The following is a 21,161-nucleotide window of genomic DNA, read 5'->3' as shown; positions in this document are numbered from 1 at the left end:
GTTGGTTAAGCCACTTAACCAGGCCCATGTAAATTGCAGGATGGCACAGTGCAGTGAATGTGGACGAGCTAGTGAGGAATCTGCAGTCATCCTGTGTAAATTAAGGATCGTTCTCCCCTCAGGGTACCTTGGAGACCATTTGTGACCCATGACCTCTGACACATGGACCTATTAAGAGTACCTTTGTCCATCAATTCTTAAAATGCTAGTAAATTTCACTTTCTTTTTATATTTTTTTATATAGACAATAAATGTAGGGAGACATTTTAATAGTCTCATTCCTAACCTTTGGCATTCCCTATGTTGCAGACCATTTTATTAAACCGTTGACCCTGACTACTGTGTTAAACTAGGTTAGTTTTTGAAGTTTACCTGGAAGGAATAAAAGAGAGTTGAATAAAATGTTTAGTTTCAAGAGCAATTTTGAAAGCTGGATAAGAGTCTCTAAAATTACTTTGGATGGAACATATGGTAAAGAGGGAGGTGTTATCCCTCATCTGATTAGCAGATACTTACTGTTCAGGACAATAACATGCACTATTCTTCTTTGAATCCCTGATACCTGGAAACATAAGAAAGGTTCTTCAGGTTTCAAGAAGCTCATAATCTTCAGGATTCATAGGAGGGTATTTGGCTCCTAACTGGGAGGAAGGAGGAAGGATAAGGTGGGGGGCATGGGACAGAAACAGAGACAGAAAGAGAGAAACTGCATTTTCCCCTGTTTTCCTTGGAAATCTACTTCCAATCACCAGATTCATACACTTCCTATAGGGTGCCTACCATTGACTATAGCCAAACTTATTACTAACTTTGGAGGGTTTCTGTGAATTATGCCTTCAAGAAACAAGGTTTTTCTGACTTTGTCCTTTAGCTTTGTAACAGTACCACCTCTATTCTGAGCCTGTTTGATGCCCCTACAATGTCAGAGATAGTGACTTTCGACACCATCTTTGAAGGGTGGTATTTTCATATGCTTTAATATAGTTTTCCATGATTCTGCTGTGACCCTGGTGGAAGATTTTCATGTGGATACCATACTGTTTCCCATAGTTTGGATGAATGTCTTGTCCCATTGGACAGCTATTGAATTCCATGTGGCTTAGGCTGTGGGAATGGGGATTCATTTTCTTGTGACCAACACAAGTCATGTCAGCCTACCTTCCAGAAACTACCAAATACAAAGATTTTTATATTTGGTTTAATTATTCATAATGGTAACAAATAATTCCATTATATTCAAAGTTCACTTGAAATGACACCTTTGTAATTTTCTCCAGTAGAGCATAGGGAAAGTGCTTGAGTATTCAGCATAATTAGAAGCCTGTGTGCTATCTCAATGTAACTAATATGGTGACATGATCACATGCTCAGTTCTGATGGGGAATCTGGCAGCGTTGGTTTCATTTTTGTTTTTAGAAGATTTCTTCTTTTTTTTTTTAATTTTTTTTTAAGTTTATTTATTTTTGAGACAGAGAGAGACACAGCATAAACGGGGGAGGGTCAGAGAGAGAGGGAGACACAGAATCGGAAGCAGGCTCCAGGCTCCGAGCCATCAGCCCAGAGCCCGACGCGGGGCTCGAACTCACGGACCGCGAGATCGTGACCTGAGCTGAAGTCGGACGCTCAACCGACTGAGCCACCCAGGCGCCCCTGTTTTTAGAAGATTTCTATTCACAGTCGGTGGTATCTATGCACCATCCTCTCCCAAAGTTTACCATTATGATATGGGAGCAGAGTTGGGAAAGATCTTCCTTTTGGAAGCCATAGATTTTTTTTTTTTAATTTTTTAATGTTTATTTATTCTTGGGAGAGAGAGAGAGCATGCGCGCCAGCAGGGGAGGGTCAGAGAGAGAGGGAGACACAGAATCTGAGCAGGCTCCAGGCTCTGAGCTGTCAGCACAGAGCCCGACGTGGGGCTCGAACTCACAAACCGTGAGACCATGACCTGAGCCACCCAGGCGCCCCTGGACACATTCACTTATTAAAAAAAAAAAAAAAAAACGCATATTGCAAGTTATTTAAGAACGTATCACGACAATGTGACACACAGAGGTGTATAAAGGATTGCATAGCAATCACCTGTGGATCTGCTGTTCAGTTTGTGTCACGAAGAAGGCACCCCTTGTATTCCCTTCCAATCACATTCTGGTCCTTTCTTGGGACATAACTACCTTAAGATTTTTCTAGATCATTCCCAGGACCTGGTTGTTTATTACACACGTACTTATTCCTACTTGGTACTTTTTGTATCTTTTTGAACTTTGTATATATGCAGATTTATTGCATGCAAATGTATTGCATATTTCTGATTTCTATATAAGAAATTGTGAGCTTAATCCATGTAAATAAGCATCAGTCTAATTTCACCCATTTTCACTGCTGTATGGTGTACAGTTACGTGAATGTGTTCGTTATTAAGCTATTGTCTTTCAGCTCCAAACCTACCCTTCAGTATTCTTCTTTGTGATGCTGGGCTAGGACTAGGCAAGTATGTTTCTCCTTGGCCGCCTGGCTCTCTATTAGATTCTGCCCAGAGGGGGCGCTAAAGGAATACGGAAGGTTGGAGGAGGGGCGACAGGACCTCCTTCTGTTTGCTCAGCAGTCAGTGTTGTCCCATCTGCCTGGCAGCAGACCAGTAGTTTGTTCCGATAGCAGGTGCTTCCAGTTTTCAATTCGTTCCCATTCTTTCAGAACCAGTGTCATTGCCTTTCTTCCAAACTACCAGCACCAGCCATTGTCCCCTCAAGAGAGGTGAGTTCTAGCTCCCTGGGGACAGTCCTCTCAGGATCTGTTCCTCTGCTCCAGCTGGAGAGCACACCCTTCTCAGGGGTTGGAGCCTCGGCAACACAGGCTCCTCTGGAAAGCTTCTCACCCCTAACACTTTCTCTTCCCTCTGCCTCCCCAACACTAGGAGTGGTAGCTGCTTTTTGCAGTTGCTTTGTTACCTAGGTGTTCCTTTCATGTGCTTCAATCATCAAATACCTCTTTAACCGAATCCTTATGTTCTCTGAAAATAACTGGTGTGGATTCTTTTTCCCTAGTTGCACCTTGTCTGGTGCCTGGATGAAAACAATCTTCATGTGTCCTTTCTCTTATTGATAAATAGGGCAAGCACGGCCCGGCTGACTGCACTAACATCTTGGGTAAACTCCATGATGTAGCAACAAACAAAATGTGCAGAAGTGGGGCAGTGGTGGTTCCACGCATGCTGTCAGGACCGCTCCCCCAGCCACCAGTAAAAAAGCAATAGGCCCATTGTCTGGCTTCCTCTGATCTGCTGTGTTCTTTACTTCACAAGGTCTGTGGGAGCCATGAACTTTGGGTGCACATCTGTGAGAACACAGGCTTTGCGGCCACATGCAAGCAAGTGATTATGTGATTTCTTAGTAACAAGCTGAACCAAGAAGCAACCTTAGCTCACTCTGAGTCATCATTTTTCAATAGTCTTTGTCCCTGAACTTGTTTCTGTGGTTTAGCTTGTTCAACAGATGCTTCGGTTTTCGAATTTTTTTAATTTATTTATTACAGTTATTACCACTATTAATTCCTATTTTAAGTAGTTTCTCTGAACGTCCTTGTATGTGTCTCTTTGATCTTAAGCCAAAGAGCTTTTTGGATGCTTACTATCTGTCAGGGAGGCCTTGTGCTGGATGGTGATGATAGAACAAAAGTTCTTTTCTTAAGGATCACAGTCGGGAAGAGGAAACAGAACATCACTATCATCACTTTCTTTAGCAGAGTCATAATCAAATTTGAACACTTAGAAAATGCTTCACACTGGGCTAAAGCATTTTCAAGCATCTCGTTTAATGCTATAATAAAAGCCATAGAATATGATAATGCTGTGACCAATATCAGGGCCAGGAAGGAGTCCATTTTACCTTGGAAGACAAGAAAGGTGACTGAGACCAGCTGGGCAAGTCAGTAACGGCATTCAGGTAGACTTAGCCATGCATACAAAGACATGGGAGAATAGCATGTTGCAAAAAGAGTCCAATAGATTTGGAGGGGTGGGGTGGGCAGGTAAAGGAGGAAGAGGAAGGGGAAACAATAAGAACATGAGCCAAGGACCAGATCACTGAAGCACAAATAAAATGTAGACTGTATCCTGAGGCTAAGAGAAAACCCATTGAAAGATTTTAGAGTCTAATATTATGGTGAACTAAAGAGTCTTTAAATCATTGATAGTGGTTTGCAGGATGGAGTAGAAAGGAGTAGAGAGAAATTCTAAATGCAGCGTGGCCATGTAGGAGACAATTCTCAGGGTAGTGGCGGCAGAATAGCCCATCGCCACATGCTTGAGGAGCAGCAAGGGGACCAATACAATTGGAGCCACAGGAACCTGGGGGAAGTTAGTAGGAGTTGATGTTAGGAGTAACAGGAACCCGGATCATAGTGGGGCTTGTAAGCATGGCAAGAACTTGGCTTTTTGCTCTGAACGAAGTGAGATGCCATTGAAGGATTTTGAGCAGAGGACCGACACAGTTGTTTTTACATTTTAATAGGATTGCTATCGAGCAGAAGTAGAAGCAGAGACACCAAAACCAGGTAGGAAGTTATTGGCGTAATCCAGGCCAGAGATGATGGCGGCTCGGGCCGGGGTTGCAATAGCAAAAGGTCTCCTGATGCAACATGTGTAGAGTGAGAGACCAAGAGAGAAGTAAGGAGAACCCCAAAGGCTTTGGCCTGAAAAACTAGAGGACGAAAAGCCATTAACTGAGATCCGAAAGATTGTAGGAGCGGCAGGAGGGGAAGGCTAAAAGCTCAGTTTTGTTTGTGTTGATTTGATGTGTCTATGCAGCCAAATGCAGGTTTTGAGCAGACATTGTGGGCCATGGGCATCTGGAGTCCAGGGGAGAAGTCTGAGCGAAAAGTTATAAATCCGTGAATCACTGAAATATATTTATGGTGTTGAAAGCCATGAAATGAAGGTAATCACCCAGGCAGCGAGTGCAGATAGGAACAGAAGACTTCCAAAAATTGGAATCGGGACGCACTAATGTTAAGAGGTCTGAGGCGGTAAGAAGCAACTAGAAAACGACAAATAGATCCACAAAAACATCCAAAGTAAACAAGCGCAGAAACTGAGAAGGAGGAAGGAAAAGGAAACCCAGAAGAGCCTGGGGAGAGAAAGCAGATTGAGAATGAGGTAATGGCAAGTGTGCTAATAAGTCAAGTCAGATGGGACCGAAAACTGACCGATGGATTTAGTCACGTGATGATCAACGATGAGCTTGGTGAGATGGTGGAATCATGGGGGCAAAATCTCGGTGGGAGGAAAGGAATTAAAACAGAATGGGCACAAGCCCGTAAAGGAGTTTCGTTGTAAAATGGAGCGGGGAAATGGGGCAGGAACCGTAAGGGAATGTCAGATCAGGAGAGTTCCTTTTTAAGATAGGTGATATAATGGGGTATTTGTATGCTGATTATAACCACCCAATAGGCAGAAATTGATGCTGAGTAAGCGAGAAGGATTCCTAAAGATATGTCTTTGGGATCCGCTGCACAAGGACGGAAAGGGGCGTGGGCAGTCATTTACAGTGACAGGAGGGGAGGCAGAGTTGATAGGCTAAGATGCTGGCAAGTGGGCTGATGCTTGCTGGGAACTTAGGGAAGTCTCTGTCTTGTTGGATAAACAGGCCTGGAGTTCAGGAGAAAAGTTTGAGCTAAAGGTAGAGACAGCATAACAGGTAGTCGAAGCTATGCAATAGAAAAGATCTGCTGTGGGGAAGAGACAGTCGAATATGGCATGAAAACACCAACTGACAAAATGTGGCTTCTGACCATAAGCACATTAAAAGTTCAGAGAAGAAATGAGCAACAAAGAATGACAAGACTTGAGTCAAAGGGGCAGGATTTAGCGAGACATCATTCCAGGATCAGAGCAGTAGCGAGTGTATTAAAAAGCATAATAAGAAGAGTGGTCTGAGCTAAGAACAGGAGAGAGAAAATGGCACCAAGTGGGAGAAAGTTCTGGTTGTCTGCCTTGATTTGCTATACATATAGGAAGAATTTTAGTTAGTGGGAGCAATGGTTAAGGGAACTTAAATGGTTTGCAATACTGATTGAAGATTAACGTGTCAGGAGTAGGATCAACCCTGTAAGTAAGAGGAATGCTTGGCCACAGAGTTAGGACTCTGATAATGGGAATGGGGAGGAAGATTAACAATGGATATTAGAAATAAAGACTTGGGGAGGGCAAACAAATTCTTAGAGATTTTGTTCTAGGGTGCTTTTCCCCTTTAAAATTTGTGCTTTACATATTTTAAAGCAGAATTATATTTATTTTAATACAAAACTCTCCCTAATCCTGCAAGAATTTCAAACTGTCATTCAGGTTACATAGAAACACCTTGTTTAAATAACTTACACCCACAATCCCTATTCTTTATACACATATGAGGCAAAGCCATTGCTAACCACATTTGATAACATTTAATCCGGGTTTCTGTTGATTTCAATATAATAAAAGTTGGTACATTTCCTGGAATTGGGTACTGGAGAGTAAAGGGAAATTCTCATATGTTTTCTTTTGGTTCTATTCGCACAGTCAGGTGAACCAAGACAATAGAATTTCAATTTGAAATATGAAAATAGTTTCCTTTTTCTCATTACAAAGCAATCCATTAGTTTTACAGAATTTCTATGTCACTTTCAATTTTTTTTTTTTTTTTTTTTTTTTGCCAAAATGAAAATTTGCATCTAATGAACATCATTTTAGCGTATAAGGACACATGGAAACTCACTGGGGAAACTGGGAGAAGAAAGGAGTATTCAGATAATGGAAAACGGTTACTGGAATGGAAAGATGTGAACTCTAGAACCAACCAACCAAACAAATGAGAGGCATTAATCTCCAAAACCTATTGGTTTCTCTATGTCAGATGATTAGAAAGAATCCCGGAGAGAGAGAGCAAGTACCAGTATTAATGATTCTAGAATCAGAGATGTAAATCTTAAAAAAAATTCCTTTACATGAACTCACTTTCAAAAAAGGGGATTCATTCCAAAACTAGGACAGGAAATTGAGTTTAACAAATCAGAAAACATTTACAGAGCTTAGCACAGTACAAACCTCCACAAAAGCAGCAGAGAGAATCAAAATGTGGCCCCATTCTTAAGGAATTTATAAGGATAATGCATCAGAAAAATAAAAGAATTAAGAGACAATTTAGAACTCTCTTTGAATTATCTAATAGTCTGGAAGTAGGAAGCAAGAAGCAGGATTGGATTTATTGTTCTAAACTGTAGAAGATACATGATGTAAATCTCAGTGCAAGAAAGGGTGTTCTAAAAATTTTCAGTGTTCAAACATGAAACAGACTGAAGTTTCAGGTAGCGGATTTCATTCAACAATCATTCATGTATCGGGCTTCCTTACCTATTACACATGTGGGCTGGAGTGATGAGGTTCATCAGTCAGCAAGACGCTTTCTTATCCTCCTGGAGTCACAACCTTGGGACGCATCATCTATAGATAATTATGGATGTTCTGGAAAGATACAACAAGATTCTTTTTTAATATCTTTTAAGAAGACAAGACATACATATACAGAACAAAATATCGGAATCGGATTTAAATTGAAGGTCAAGACAACAGCAAGCGGTGAGTGGCATTCACCAGGACAAGAAAAATGTGCTCTGATGGCTCAGAAATATTGCTTAGGAGTAGGGGTAGGTTTGAGAGAACCGTACACGGAGTTAGAGCTTAGACAGCGAGCCAGGACATTTCAGGGAGAATTGGGCAGAGAATCATCTAGGTGGAGTAGTGTGTGGCGTGTTCAGAGATCAGGGAATGATTCAACTTCACTGAATAAAGTGTTCATAAAGGCAGCTGTAGAGATAAATCCAGGTTGTAAGAGAACTTGAACAATGTCAGCTTTTCCCACACTTCAGGAAATCATGTCATTATGCCATTATCTTTATGATTTTCGTACTAACCATATACCATTTTACTTACTTGGTAATCTTTTAAGACGGATGGACATCTTTTGTGTTGCCTCATCCTAAACTCTACTGTCCATGGGTTTATGAGTCTTAAATTATCTAATAAACATGATAGTTAATCTGTAACTATTAAAAGTATTTATCTGTATATCTTGCAAAATCAACCTGCTTTCCCCTCACGGAGCATGGACCACGTTTGGAGAATTAACGTTTTAAATAATGGCAAATCACACTTTAGATAATGGAATTTAAGTGACATAACAGGAGCTGGATTTCGGAGAAAATTCATCTGGTGGCTATGTGTCGAATGAACAACTTTGGCCATTGTGGGCGGTAGGAAGATCAATTAAAAAGCAGGACCTGCTTTAGCATAAACAATCAGGACAGGAAGAGATATTTTTATTTATTTATTTATTTATTTATTTATTTAATGTTTATATTTGAGAGAGAGAGAGCATGAGTGTGGGAGGGGCGGGCAGAGAGAGAGGGAGACACAGAATCTGAAGCAGGCTCCAGGCTCTGAGCTGTCAGCACAGCGTGCACGAGGGGCTCAAACTCACTGACCATGAGATCATGACCTGAGCCGAAGTTGGATTCTCAACTGACTGGGTCACTCAGGTGCCCCAGGGCAGGAAGAGATGTTTAAAAGAAACTTTACAATGAATTAGATGTGGGAGCAATGGGAGAGGAAAATGTCTGAGAGTCCAGTTAAATGGATGACACCTATATCTAATATTTTAAAGATGTTCAGCTCTTTAGAGGCACAAGGAAATCATTTCCTGAAAATGAGATTTTGGATGATGTAATAGTACAAGTATTTAGGGAAGAGGACTTCACTTAAAAAAATGGGCAGATTTGGGGCGCCTGGGCACCTCAGTCAGTCGGGCGTCTGACTTCGGCTCAAGTCATGATCTCGTGGTTCATGAGTTCAAGCCCCGTGTCGGGCTCTGCGCTGATAGCTCAGAGCCGGGAGCCTGCTTCGAATATGTGTCTCCCTCTCTCTCTGACCCTCCCCCACTCACACTCTGTCTCTCTCAAAAATAAATAAACATTAAAAAATTTTGTTTTAAATGGGCCAATTCTATAAAGATGAAGAAATTGTATGATCTGAAGCCTAACTTCTTGGTTTTCAACACATGAGCTCTACAGCAGCAGCCAGATTCTGGAGATGCCCAGAGACTCAACTCAGTGGGCACTCATTAACTTATTGACCAGGTTATAATCTGTGTTTTGCAAAGTGGTCAGAGAAACTTCCTACATTTCAGACTATTTTACAGTCTTTCGGAGGGAAGCCAGCAACTGTGGTTCCTGCTGAAATCCTTTTATAATGCAAAAATTGAGGGCCACTGGTTATGAACCCAATCATAAGCAGGTGTATCTATTCTCCTTTGGCATTTTATGAGCTCTGTTGAAACTGGAGCTTGTCTTACGCTCTGTTCTGTGTCTGCTACAGCCACATGTATAAGTTCTTAGCACATTGTTGTTATGCTGGGTGCCTTCTAGAAGAGAATTCAGTATTGGCCTTATTAATGGAACCATTGAGCTACCAGGAAAATATATTTTATTTTAAAAAAGAGTTCAACAGGGGTGCCTGGGCGGCTCAGTTGGCCAAGCATCAGACTTCTACTCAGGTCATGATCTCACCGCTCATGAGCTCGAGCCCTGCATTGGGCTCTGTGCTGACTCTCTCTCTCTCTCTCTCTCTCTCTCTCTCTCTCTCTCTGTCTCTCTCCCTTCCCCCACTCATGCATGTGCTCTCTGTATCCCAGAATTAATAAATAAACTTTAAAAAAGGAGTTCAACAGCCAGTGGTTTTTGGCTTGAACTCATCTGATTCACTCACTAATTTCACTTCTAGAGGTGAATAACCCTTGAACCACTGTCAACAAGAACATTGCCCACTTGAGTCAATGTCATTTTGTACTTCTGGCTGTCAGTTTTCTTGCACAACATTCTTTCTTAATGTGTTGTGTAATGTTATTTCTGTGAAAATATAAATACCCGGAAGCGAGCCGGGTTTTACCCTAAAACTTTCTCCAGTGATACCAAATATGAGAATCTGAGTTTACCGAAGATCACCAACTTCTAGCTATGATTACATCATATTTTCCAAAATATGTGGCACTATTTGCCATCTGTGTCCTATGTGTCGGTGCACTGGACACTTTCATTGCTGCAGTGTATGAACACGCTGTCATATTACCAAACAGAACAGAGACACCAGTTTCCAAAGAAGAAGCTTTCCTCCTGATGAACAAGAACATAGATGTTTTGGAGAACGCAGTTAAGCTGGCAGCCAGGCAGGTATTGTCCTTTCTTACGCTGGCTGGGATATTGTAGAGGAAATTTGAAACTTGGAAAGAGCGTGGGTATTTGGAATTTGTGAAAGACTGTTTTGCTCATACTTGTTTTGAGCAGGGTGCACATATCATTGTTACCCCAGAAGATGGAATTTATGGCTGGGTTTTCACAAGAGAGACCATTTACCCCTATCTGGAAGATATCCCAGACCCAGAGGTGAACTGGATTCCATGTACAGATCCCCAGAGGTAATGTCATTACCCTTTGATTTTTGAACAAAAAAATTGTGATATTGCAAAAATACAAATAACAAATCCATTAAACTTGACTCGTTCTCTTTTCTGGCAATCGATTTATGGCTCTGGACCCATGAGCGTCTTCATACTGTGTGCCGTCTGGCATGGCTTGAGATGATGATTCTTGGTTGGTTATTTATTGTGGCTTTCTTTAATGAACGGCCTGTGTGTACATAGTTTTTATAATAAATACACTCCATGGGGTTTCAACAAAGTGAAAAAGTTGTACTAGCTGGGACTTCTGTCCCCAAATAAAGTAAGCTCACCCATGAATACCTGCCTCCTTTGCAGGAATGGTGAAAAGATAAATGAACTTATGTTTCCAAAGAGCTCTGATATCACTCTCATTTGCCCTGTGATGAGTATGGCAGGTGGAAACTGCACAGGACTTGAAAAAGGAAACATCGTTTCCAAGACAATATCACCTCCTAGCTGTGTGATGGGCGGCAGATCACCTAAATACGTCTCATCTCCGTTTCTTTATCCACGAAACAGCCATAATAAAATTTCCTGTCCCACTTCCTTTACAGAGTAGACAAGAGTGTCAACTGAAGTGATACACGTAGAATCTAAACACAGTTGTGCTGCCTCCAACGTTAGCTGTCACGATTCCTTTTTTTTTTTTTTCCACAAAAATAATTGGATCTGGGGGCGCCTGGGGGGCTCAGTGGGTTAAGCGTCCCGCTTCGGCTCAGGTCATGATCTCACGGTTTGTGAGTTCCAGCTCCACATCCGGCTCTGTGCTGACAGCTCAGAGCCTGGAACCTGCTTCGGATTCTGTCTCGCTCTCTCGGTTCCTCCCCCACTCGCACTCTGTCTCTCTCTCTCTCTCTCTCAAAAATAAATAACGATTAAAAAAAATAAAAAATAAAGGATAATTGGATCTGAACTTCTTTGTTTTCTTGTCTTTGAGAAATGTAAGCAATTATTAATAGCTATAGTTTAAGCATAACTTTTCAATGTTTATTTTATTTTTGAGAGACAGAGAGACAGAGCATGAGGGGGGTGGGGCAGAGAGAGAGGGAGACACAGAATCCAAAGCAGGCTCCAGGCTCCGAGCTGTCAGCACAGAGCTTGATGCGGGGCTTGACCTCACAAACTGCAAGATCATGACCTAAGCTGAAGTCGGACACTCAACCAACTGAGCTACCCAGGCACTTCGTTTAAGCATAACTTTCTTAGGGAACATCTGTATAAAACATAAGACAGATTTATGAAATTATTTTAGATGTATTTACTTTTTAAAATAGTTTATATGTAATTCCTTTAAAAGACAAAATCTATGCATTAAAAAAAAATTTAATTTGCTAATTTTAAACTTGCAGGCATCTGTTCCGAACTATATCTATTGTACAAGAAAAAGAATGTCTTCAATAATTTTAACATTTGAAATTGACTGGGGGGGGGGGTCAAGTCCAACGTTGCAACATGGGAGTTCTACTGTGTGGGTCAGTTTCGCCCAGGAGTTTCACCTTTGAAAAAATAATCTAAGTGTTGCATCGTCTATGTTAACAGTAACCGCATTAACTATAACTCAATGTTTACTTGATCATGAGGTTTGTTTTTTTTTCCCCCAGAGCAGGAAGGACTCATTATCTGCAATAATCCAAGAGGCTGATTCTAAAATTCACTTTATTTGCCTGGGCTGATAATACTGACTTTCCTAGGGGAAAGAGGTCCTGAATCCTGATAATTAATCACAGATGAATTATTTTAAGTTGGGAAGGTAGATGACTGATGAAACTTCAACATTATTGAGGGTTGCAGACATTTACTCAAATGGTAAGCTTTCAGCCTGACCTACAAAAACAGAAATCCGATATTTAATAAGACGGTAATATTGGTTTTAAAAAAAGCCACCATTTCTTCCCTAGTAATATTTATACTTAAAGGTGATAATAGAGGGCCACCTGGTTATCCGTGTGTATTTAAATACTATCATTTACAATACTGACCTGTCCATGCTTCCTTGAGCATTACCCATGAGGAGTAATAGAAGATATTAAAATGCCCTAATTATTTAGCAGAAAGAAAGAAAGAAAGAAAGAAAGAAAGAGAAAGAGAGAGAGAGAGAAAGAAAGAAAAAGAAAGAAAGAAAGAAAGAAAGAAGAAAATAGGTGATAGTTTTATTGAAAGTTTTAAAGAATATCAATGTTAACAATGTTGCCGTGTTTTTCCTGAGGGCAAAAAAAAAAAAAAAAAAGAAAAGAAATGATCTGCAACAGTAGTCATAAATCATAAATCATAAATCAATCACTGTCATAAATTTGCCCTTTCTCTTCAAAGATTAAGTCCACATCAACTGTAGAGAGGCTGAGAGATGATGGAGAGAACCCAAATGGCTTCTAGAAGCAGTAAATCCATCAGTTTCCTGGGTTGTCCCCCTGTAGTTACAAAGTCCATAATGGCCATTATTTCTTTATGGAGCATCCACGTGGTTCCAGGAATTGTACCTGGTACACTAGACATATTGTCTCATTCACTTTATGTGACAGGTACAACTATTTCTATTTTTCATATCAGGGAAAAAAGGAGGCTTACGGTCTCATATTGGTAATTAACATGGCAGGAAATCAAAGCCAGCCATTTCCATCTGAGCCCTGATAACTGGTGGACTTGGAGCACCTGGATGCACCATATTGTATTTGAAACCACCAGTGACCAGTGAATCCACTCCTTTGACAGAATGTTCTGGTCGCAAAATTTTTTTCTCCTCTGCATATCTGTCTCTCTATAACGTTAGTCTTTGTACTGCCTTTATTACTTTATATATTATCATTGTATTATATATGACTCACCTCCTTCAGATTAGAGCCTTTCAAACATTCGAAGCCACCTATCATTCCACCTATTTTGTCACCTCAATCTCTTCTTATTTCTTGGTTAATGTCCCCAATGTAGATGGATTTGGCAATACTTTGAGAAGCAATTTCATAGTCTGTATTTATCTCAGGGTTTCTCGTGAACACCCTTGCAGGCAGGCAGAAAGCAATTATGTTATACTGACAGATAAGGAAACTGAGCCAACACAGTGAAGTCCCTTCCTTCCTCCCTCCCTCCCTCTCACCCTCCTTTCTTTCTTTCTTTCTTTCTTTCTCTTTCTTTCTTTCTTTCCTTCTTCTTTGTTTCTTTCTTTCTCTCTTTCTTTTTCTTTCTCTCCTTTTTCCTTTTCTTTCTTTCTTCTTTTCTTTTCTTTCTCCTTCCTCCCTCCCTTCCTTCCTTCCTCCCTCCCTTCCTCCCTCCTTCCCTCCCTTCCTTCCTGAAATATCTCAAGTACATAATGATGCATTTGTTCTCTATAGAAGACGATTGACATAGGAACAACTATTTACTGCTTCCTAGTAAGAGTATGGCTAGAATTATAGAAAAGGTCCTCCCCATTAAAAGAGTGTGTTAAATTTCAAGCCCTTCCTTTGCCTGCCTAGAAGCACTTTATAAGAGAAAGCTTTCCTTCTCTTCTTTCTCCTCTTCCTCCACCATCTTTCCAGTGTTTCCGTCTCACACTGCAACTGAGAGTCTGGCACATTGAAATAGGTTAGCCTTCAGGGGAGGCGGGGGGATGGGCGAGATGGGCAAAGGGGAGTGGGAGATACAGGATTCCCGTTATGGAATGAATTAGTCATGGACTAAAAGGCACAGTATAGCAAATGTAGTCCATGGTATTGTCATAGTGTTGTGTGGTGACAGATGATAGCTACACTGGTAGTGAGCATAGCACGACGTCGAGGACTGTCGAATCATTAGACTGTACATCTAGAACTAATGTAACAATGTGTCAACTATACTTCAATAAAAAATAAACAAGGTAAACTAGGTTAGCTTTCGTAAATATGAAGACTATACTGCATGTGGAATTTTAGATCTTTTCTGATTTGATTCCTAACCTAGAGCTTGTGTTCTAAGTAACAGGCAAATAAAGTATGTTCTGGAAGATTAGAAATCACTCAAGTACAGTAAGTTTAAGGCCATATCTATTAAATCAGGTTTGGCTACACCCCAGTGCAACAAAGGCGCAGCTGCCTGGCCAAGGACAACTCCATCTACGTTGTGGCAAATATTGGGGACAAGAAGCCATGCAATGCCAGCAACCCTCAGTGTCCCCCCGATGGCCATTACCAGTACAACACTGATGTGGTGTTTGATTCTGAGGGTAGGCTGGTGGCACGCTACCATAAGGTAAGAATATCTTCTTGTGTTTGTTTGTGGTATATATGTACATTCATTTCTTGAACATGGCCGAAAGGACTGTTACGAACGCGTCTCTTGATTATTACGCTTTAGTTGAAAAGGGGGTTTCATTTACTCTGGTCTCATATAAGGGTTCTGAGTTTGAATTAAGCATGGAGTAGAATTTGGCAGAATATTGAATGTGATCATAGTCTCACAAAGATGTTAATAGTCTCTGAGAAAGAAGGAGAAATGCTGTTATACCCTGGTTAGTGTTTTGGCTCAATTCATTGACACTCATAGCATGACTAAGCTTTATCAGATGTAGTCTGTCCCTCAGAGGCTCAAAAGACGTCAGCTATTCCTCTAGCTCTCTTAACTTGTGTTACAGCTTTTACTCGAGCTGTGCTTTTAGAGACCCCATGGTGCTCAACATAAAGCTCACATTCTGTAGGAGCAAAATCCAGAGGAAGAGTGTATTTTTGTCCTGCCTTGTAGACCTCGTCATCATGCCTTGACTCCAGTTAGGCTACGTGCCTTCCTTGAGCCGATCCCTGCAGGACGAAGGACAAGCTTCCACCTGCGTGTAGGGTAGAGGAGCAAGTGACCCTCACTGAAGGGGAGGGGGTGTTGTCAGAGCACAAATATGTACACATCAAGCCTCATGGTACATAGTATCTGAGCAAGTACTCTTGACCCGGGGCAAAGTGGAATTGGGGAGCAATAATCAAGCTGGAAAAAAATTACCAATGGCTCACTGATTAACAAGTGTGAGCTATTACCTTGCCTTACTTCAAATGTACTTCACTTCTATAAACCTAGCCGTATCGAAGGGAGATATGACAAAGTTAATTTTATTACTACATGCTAGGTTTCACACTGGCAGTGTTGTTGGTATTTAAAGAATACAGTGACAAAAAATCTGAAGTTTATAAGATTCAGATTTTCAACCTGTGATGTTAAGAGAAATAGTCACCTTTCAAATATCGTTTTTAGATATGATTTCGTTCGTTAGTTGTGGAAAGGTGGAGTTTTCTGACCAGCACCGTCGTAATAAAACTCCTAGACAGTGGTATACTGGGTTTGATTTCTGCAAATGTATGTGCAATAGTTTTAAATATGCATGTCAACATGGCTGGGAAAAAAATTTGATGGGTATGAAACACCTCTCTTTGGTAGTTTTCTCATGAATTTCCCCCTTCTTTGCTTTTTGTTAACAGTACAATCTTTTTGCGCCTGAAATTCAATTTGATTTCCCCAAGGATTCAGAATCTGTGACTTTTGAGACTCCTTTTGGGAAGTTTGGCATTTTCACTTGCTTTGACATTTTTTCTCACACCCCAGCTGTGGTGGTGGTGGATGAGTTTCAAGTGGACAGCGTTCTCTACCCGGTGGCGTGGTACAACACACTGCCCCTTCTGTCGGCTGTTCCCTTCCACTCTGCGTGGGCCAGAGCCATGAGAGTCAACTTGCTTGCTGCGAATACCCACAACACCAGCATGCACATGACAGGTAACTCACACGTGTCCTGCACTGACTGGCCATGATAACCTTAGACAGTCTTCATTGATTTCCAAGCCACACTTGTCTTTAATAATTCCTTTATTAATTCTAATGTCACAAAATTAATAATAGCCTGGCTTTCAGTGCCCATATGTTTTAAGGACCATTATCCCTATGAGTACGGAAGGAGGTAAACGCTATTATCTCAATTTCACATGAGGGAACATTGGAGTTAAAGAGAAGTCAAGTCGCATGAACAAACAAACAAACAAAAACAAGCAAGAAAAGAAAAACAAAGCCAGATCTAAAGAACTTCACTGCCCGCATCCATCAGTAATAGTGAAATAAATCTTTGTGGTTAAGGTGATAAAATGATTTTAGACTTAACCAGAGTTTATCCTTCATTGCATCCATGTTCAAGGTAATACAAGCTCCCCTCTTGACTGCTTGGGTTATTCATTGATCCAGATGAAGAAACTGAAACACAAATAAATTAGACAGGTCAGCAGAGAGCTAAGATTATTCTTCGTGTTGGGGAATTTTCTAGTTGTTTGTTAAGTTGGTTAAAAAAGAGGTAGTTTAAGTAAAAAAGTCAATTGACCCAAGTCAATTGATAATTTCAGTGTAAGCAGAACCTAATGGAGGACACAGAGGCAAACGGGAACGATGCCAGGCTAACAAGCTATCTCCTTAACTATCCTGAAAGTGCTTATGCTTTCATAAAGCCATATCGAATTTCTCTGGGGGATGATTTTATGAGTTTGTAACCATGCAAAATTTGGAACCAATATTTGCGTTGCCTTGTGTCGCCATAGGGAGTGGAATCTATGCACCGGAAGCGGTCAAAGTGTATCACTATGACATGGAAACAGAGAGTGGCCAGCTGATGCTGTCCGAACTGAAGTCCCGGCCGCGAAGTGAACCCACCTATCCTGCAGCTGTTGACTGGAGTGCTTATGCCAGAAGTGTCAAGCCATTCTTGTCTGAACAGTCGAATTTTCCGGGGATGATTTATTTTGATGAGCTCACCTTCACTGAGCTTAAGAGAAACACAGGAAATTACACAGTTTGCCAGAAAGACCTGTGCTGTCACTTAACTTACAAGATGTCGGAGAAACGAACAGACGAGGTTTACGCACTAGGTGCTTTTGATGGACTGCACACAGTAGAAGGTCAATATTACCTACAGGTAAACAATAGTGACGTAAGTTAGAATGGATTATTAGTTTTTCTTCTGGATCATCGCTGCATTTCTTTAAAAATCGTGCTGGATTCAGTTACTTGGTAGCCCGTTACAGTCATCACTGAAGTTTTCCCCCAGAACACTTTGTTTAGTCTTAGCAAGAACAGAATGTCTTCTCTTGGCTGCAAGGTAAAACATAAAGTGAGTTGATGAGCTCTCAGCCATCTGGATTCAAGTTGAAAGGCTGCAACCTCCATGCCTTCTCGTTTTGTGTCAGGTTACTTTAGAACAGTGCTTTGCGAACTGTCTTCAACAGGAGTCCAGAATCAGAAGTCCGTTTCATGTTACGATGCTGTGCGGTCAAGATGCGTGATGGTAATTGAAACAAATATTTTATTTATTACTTCAATTAGAATTAGAAGTAGCCATAATTATGAGCAATAGCAGTCTGACTTTTAAAATCCAATTTATTGCATTTCACTTTATTTAAAAGAGACAGAGAGAGAGAGAGAGAGAGGGAGAGAGAGAGGGAAGGAGTTAGTCCTGACCTGTTGAACTGATTTTCGGATTCACTAATAGCCTCTGACCTCCAGTTTGAAAAGACTGCTTAAGAGGTGTAGGGGATAAAGGCAGGCCATCCCAAGAGGAGCCATTTGGGCATGAAGATTATTGTGAATTAAAAAAGCAATTAAAAGCCAGAAGATTCAGAAAAAGCTCTTTACCTCCCCCACAACTGCCTACAAGAATTTAGGTAGAGGATCTGCTTCAGAAAGGGAGCTATCAGGGTAAGTAAGGATGTGAGGACAGGAACCAGGTGTGGCAAACAGGGAGGAGCCTCACAAGGCCTGTTGGATCAAAGGCCTCCACATTCCAGCGTTTCTAAGAGGCTCGGCAAATATTTGTGTACCAAATGTTTATTCTTTCTCATCTTACTGTAAATTGCATTCCTTCCCTTTGAAGTCCCAGACCCCTACGCCCTCCTCCTTATTCCAGAACGATATGCGCACCTCATTTTGCCTGTCTTGGGAATTGCCATGTCTGTGTGGATTCCCAAGTGTACAAAATTCAATTTGACGTTCTCCTGTTAATCTGTCTCGTGTCCATTCAATTCTTAGTCTGGCCAGAAGGACCTTGACGGGGACAGGAAATTCTTCCTCCCTGACAGATGCGACCTAACAAATCTTCCTCTATTCCTTGAGATTGTGTCTTTCATGGAGAAACTATTTCCAAGATCTCTGACTACTTCTCTCTCCTTCGCCTACACAGATATGCACATTACTGAAGTGTCAAATCAGTGACCTGCGAACTTGTGGGGAGCCCGTGGGGTCAGCTTTCACCAAGTTGGAAGAATTCTCCCTCAGCGGCACATTTGCAACACATTATGTTTTCCCACAGATCATTCTCAGTGGAAGTCAGCTTGCTCCTGAAAGGTATTATGAGGTAGGAGGAATTCAGGATGGTCAATTTCTTTGAACAGATGGGGTAAACTAGCACCATGGAAATCTTTGAGATTGTGACACAGTGTTGCAGTGCTGTGGTTCACATTATACAGGCAGAGCTTTAAAGACACGGGAAGCTTTAATATGGAAGAGAAATTGTGGTTCTAGATGTCTTTAGGCTGTGACAGAGAATTTGGGGTTCACTTTTTCTACATAAATGCGATGCTGAGATCCAAGGCAACAGTAGGGTTATGGACGACGGCAGCTAATGTTCTCTTTATTTGCATACATAAATAAATTTTGTTTTAATGGTGTGGAAGGCCCAAGTTAAACACATTAAGCAATGCACCTACAGCTTATTTCATGGGTATGTTATTTTGAGAAGTTGTTATAATGATAGCAATAATGAGAGTAATAATGGCGGTGCTTCATGAGTTAAAAGAATTTTTTTTATACGTCATCTTTTTTTAACCACCTGTGTGGTAGTTTATTTGCTACACTTTCACCCAAATCTCTCTACCCTTCGACCTTTAGATCTGACACACTGGTCTTCTGACACCAAGTCCCGTGTGCCTGTCTGTTACTATTTTAGAATGATGCTGTCAGAGAAGGTCTCTGGGCTGGAAACCAAAGCTCTGCATTGGAGTTAATCCTTTGTTCTCTTTGATCAGGTCTTGAGAGACGGACGTCTGAGGAGCCGAAGCAGAACCCTTCTGCCTGTCTTAGTTTTGGCCCTGTACGGAAGAGTGTTTGACAAAGACCCTCCGCGCTTGGGGCAAGGACCCCGGAGATTAGAATGATCCCTTTCCGCCGGCACACTTTCAGGATTACCCTGGCAAAGAAAGGGAGAGGAAAAAAAAAAAAAAAAAAGCTTCATGTCTGTTTAGAAGAGATGTCACAAATTGGCCGGAGCAACAAACTTAAAACGTGAAAAGCAGTGGATGGGTTTTATATGTTTTACGTTTTCCGTATTTGATATATAGCACCAACTCATTTATGGGAGCTGCATGTGGGATCCGTGTGGGTGCAATGTAAGTATATGTGAGTATATGTGTGTGTAGCAGAACATGCAGTTAAATGGAGGGGGACTTAGAAAACTCCTTTTGTGTTAACTACTCTGATATATGTGAATGTTTTTCTATCATTTGTAAATACACAGGGGGCACCTTAAGTATGCAGAGGGCTTTGGATCCTCGTTGATTACGATATAGGAAGTAAAAAAACAAAGGCATCTCCTAAAGTAATTATGAGTAACTTTTCAAAAAATTTTGAGCAACTTGTTAACTGATTAAAATTCTTCTATTATCTGTTTATTATACTCTTAAGTTCCAATTGAATGGAAATCAGATCCTTAGGACGGAAACAAAAAAGGAAAAATGATCTCCCTCAGACCACACCCTGTCTCCTTCTGGAAATATTCTATCCTAAAATTTATCCAATCCTGATTAAGCCCCCTGGATCCTCAGATTTGTTGCAGTCTGTGTTACACTGGGAGCTTCCTTAGAAAGGGCCACCCTGTCACCTTTCCCCCAGTTACCATTGGTCTCTCAGCCCTGTTACCCCTGAGCTCTTTTTTTTCCAGGTGGTCACTGATTAACACTGGGAAGAGACACACAGGAGAGCAGGGAGCTCTCTGGTTCATGCGGGAGTGGGTGGGGATCACTCTGGGCTGGGGACATCTTTTTCACACAGACGATGACAGTTGCTCTCCTAGGCTTCTCCCAGATGCTTATTTCCATTCCATTTAGTTCAACCCAGTTCCAGGAGGCTGGAGATGTTCTGAGCAGCAGACGACCCCCTTGATCTCTGCTCCCGTCAGGTCTGGATTTCCTCTCCAGGGGCTATGACATTCAGATCCCAAGATTGTACCAGTGCCCCGGACTCTTCCATGCGGGACATGGGCATCTTCTGTCCTGATGGTCTTGTGCTGGCTTTTTCTAGAATTCTTCCCTCTCTTTCCGAGACATTTGTCTGGTGACAGCATTATACCTGGTGGCCCCAGCCTCCTCACCACCCTTCACCCCATGCATGTTATGTAAGCGACCTCTGCCCCCTTTCTCTAGCATGAGGAGACTACAGAATCACCAGATCCTGTGAGTTTCTCCACTCCTACTCGCGATGACTCAACAAACAAGCTGTCTCTCTGGAAGTTGTTTTGATCCTTATCTTTTAATACCACATGATTTTTATTTCTTTGACCTCTTTAGTCTCTCTCCTATCTCCCCCCCCCCCCCACTTTATTTACCATGACTTATAAATGAGGAGCTCTGATAGACTCACTCCTCAGAGCAGCGACTTCCTCATCTAAATTCTTTCTTTGGAGAG

At 41.4% G+C, this 21,161-nt stretch overlaps 1 protein-coding gene across 1 annotated transcript; it reads left to right on the top strand.

Moving 5' to 3' along the window:
- Nucleotides 1-9,991: 9,991 nt before the first annotated feature.
- On the top strand, nucleotides 9,992-19,900 carry LOC125937988 (vascular non-inflammatory molecule 3-like). Its single transcript, XM_049652976.1, has 7 exons — nucleotides 9,992-10,251; nucleotides 10,366-10,496; nucleotides 14,528-14,720; nucleotides 15,932-16,223; nucleotides 17,030-17,403; nucleotides 18,664-18,837; nucleotides 19,508-19,900. Exons 1-7 carry the CDS (start codon nucleotides 10,039-10,041, stop codon nucleotides 19,634-19,636), a joined length of 1,506 nt encoding a protein of 501 aa, XP_049508933.1. The 5' UTR covers nucleotides 9,992-10,038; the 3' UTR covers nucleotides 19,637-19,900.
- The last annotated feature ends 1,261 nt before the right edge of the window (nucleotides 19,901-21,161 follow it).

This window comes from Panthera uncia (assembly GCF_023721935.1).
Source record: "Panthera uncia isolate 11264 chromosome B2 unlocalized genomic scaffold, Puncia_PCG_1.0 HiC_scaffold_24, whole genome shotgun sequence".
In the NCBI taxonomy this organism is placed as follows: Eukaryota; Metazoa; Chordata; class Mammalia; order Carnivora; family Felidae; genus Panthera; species Panthera uncia.
This window is presented reverse-complemented; position numbering and strand designations above follow the sequence as displayed.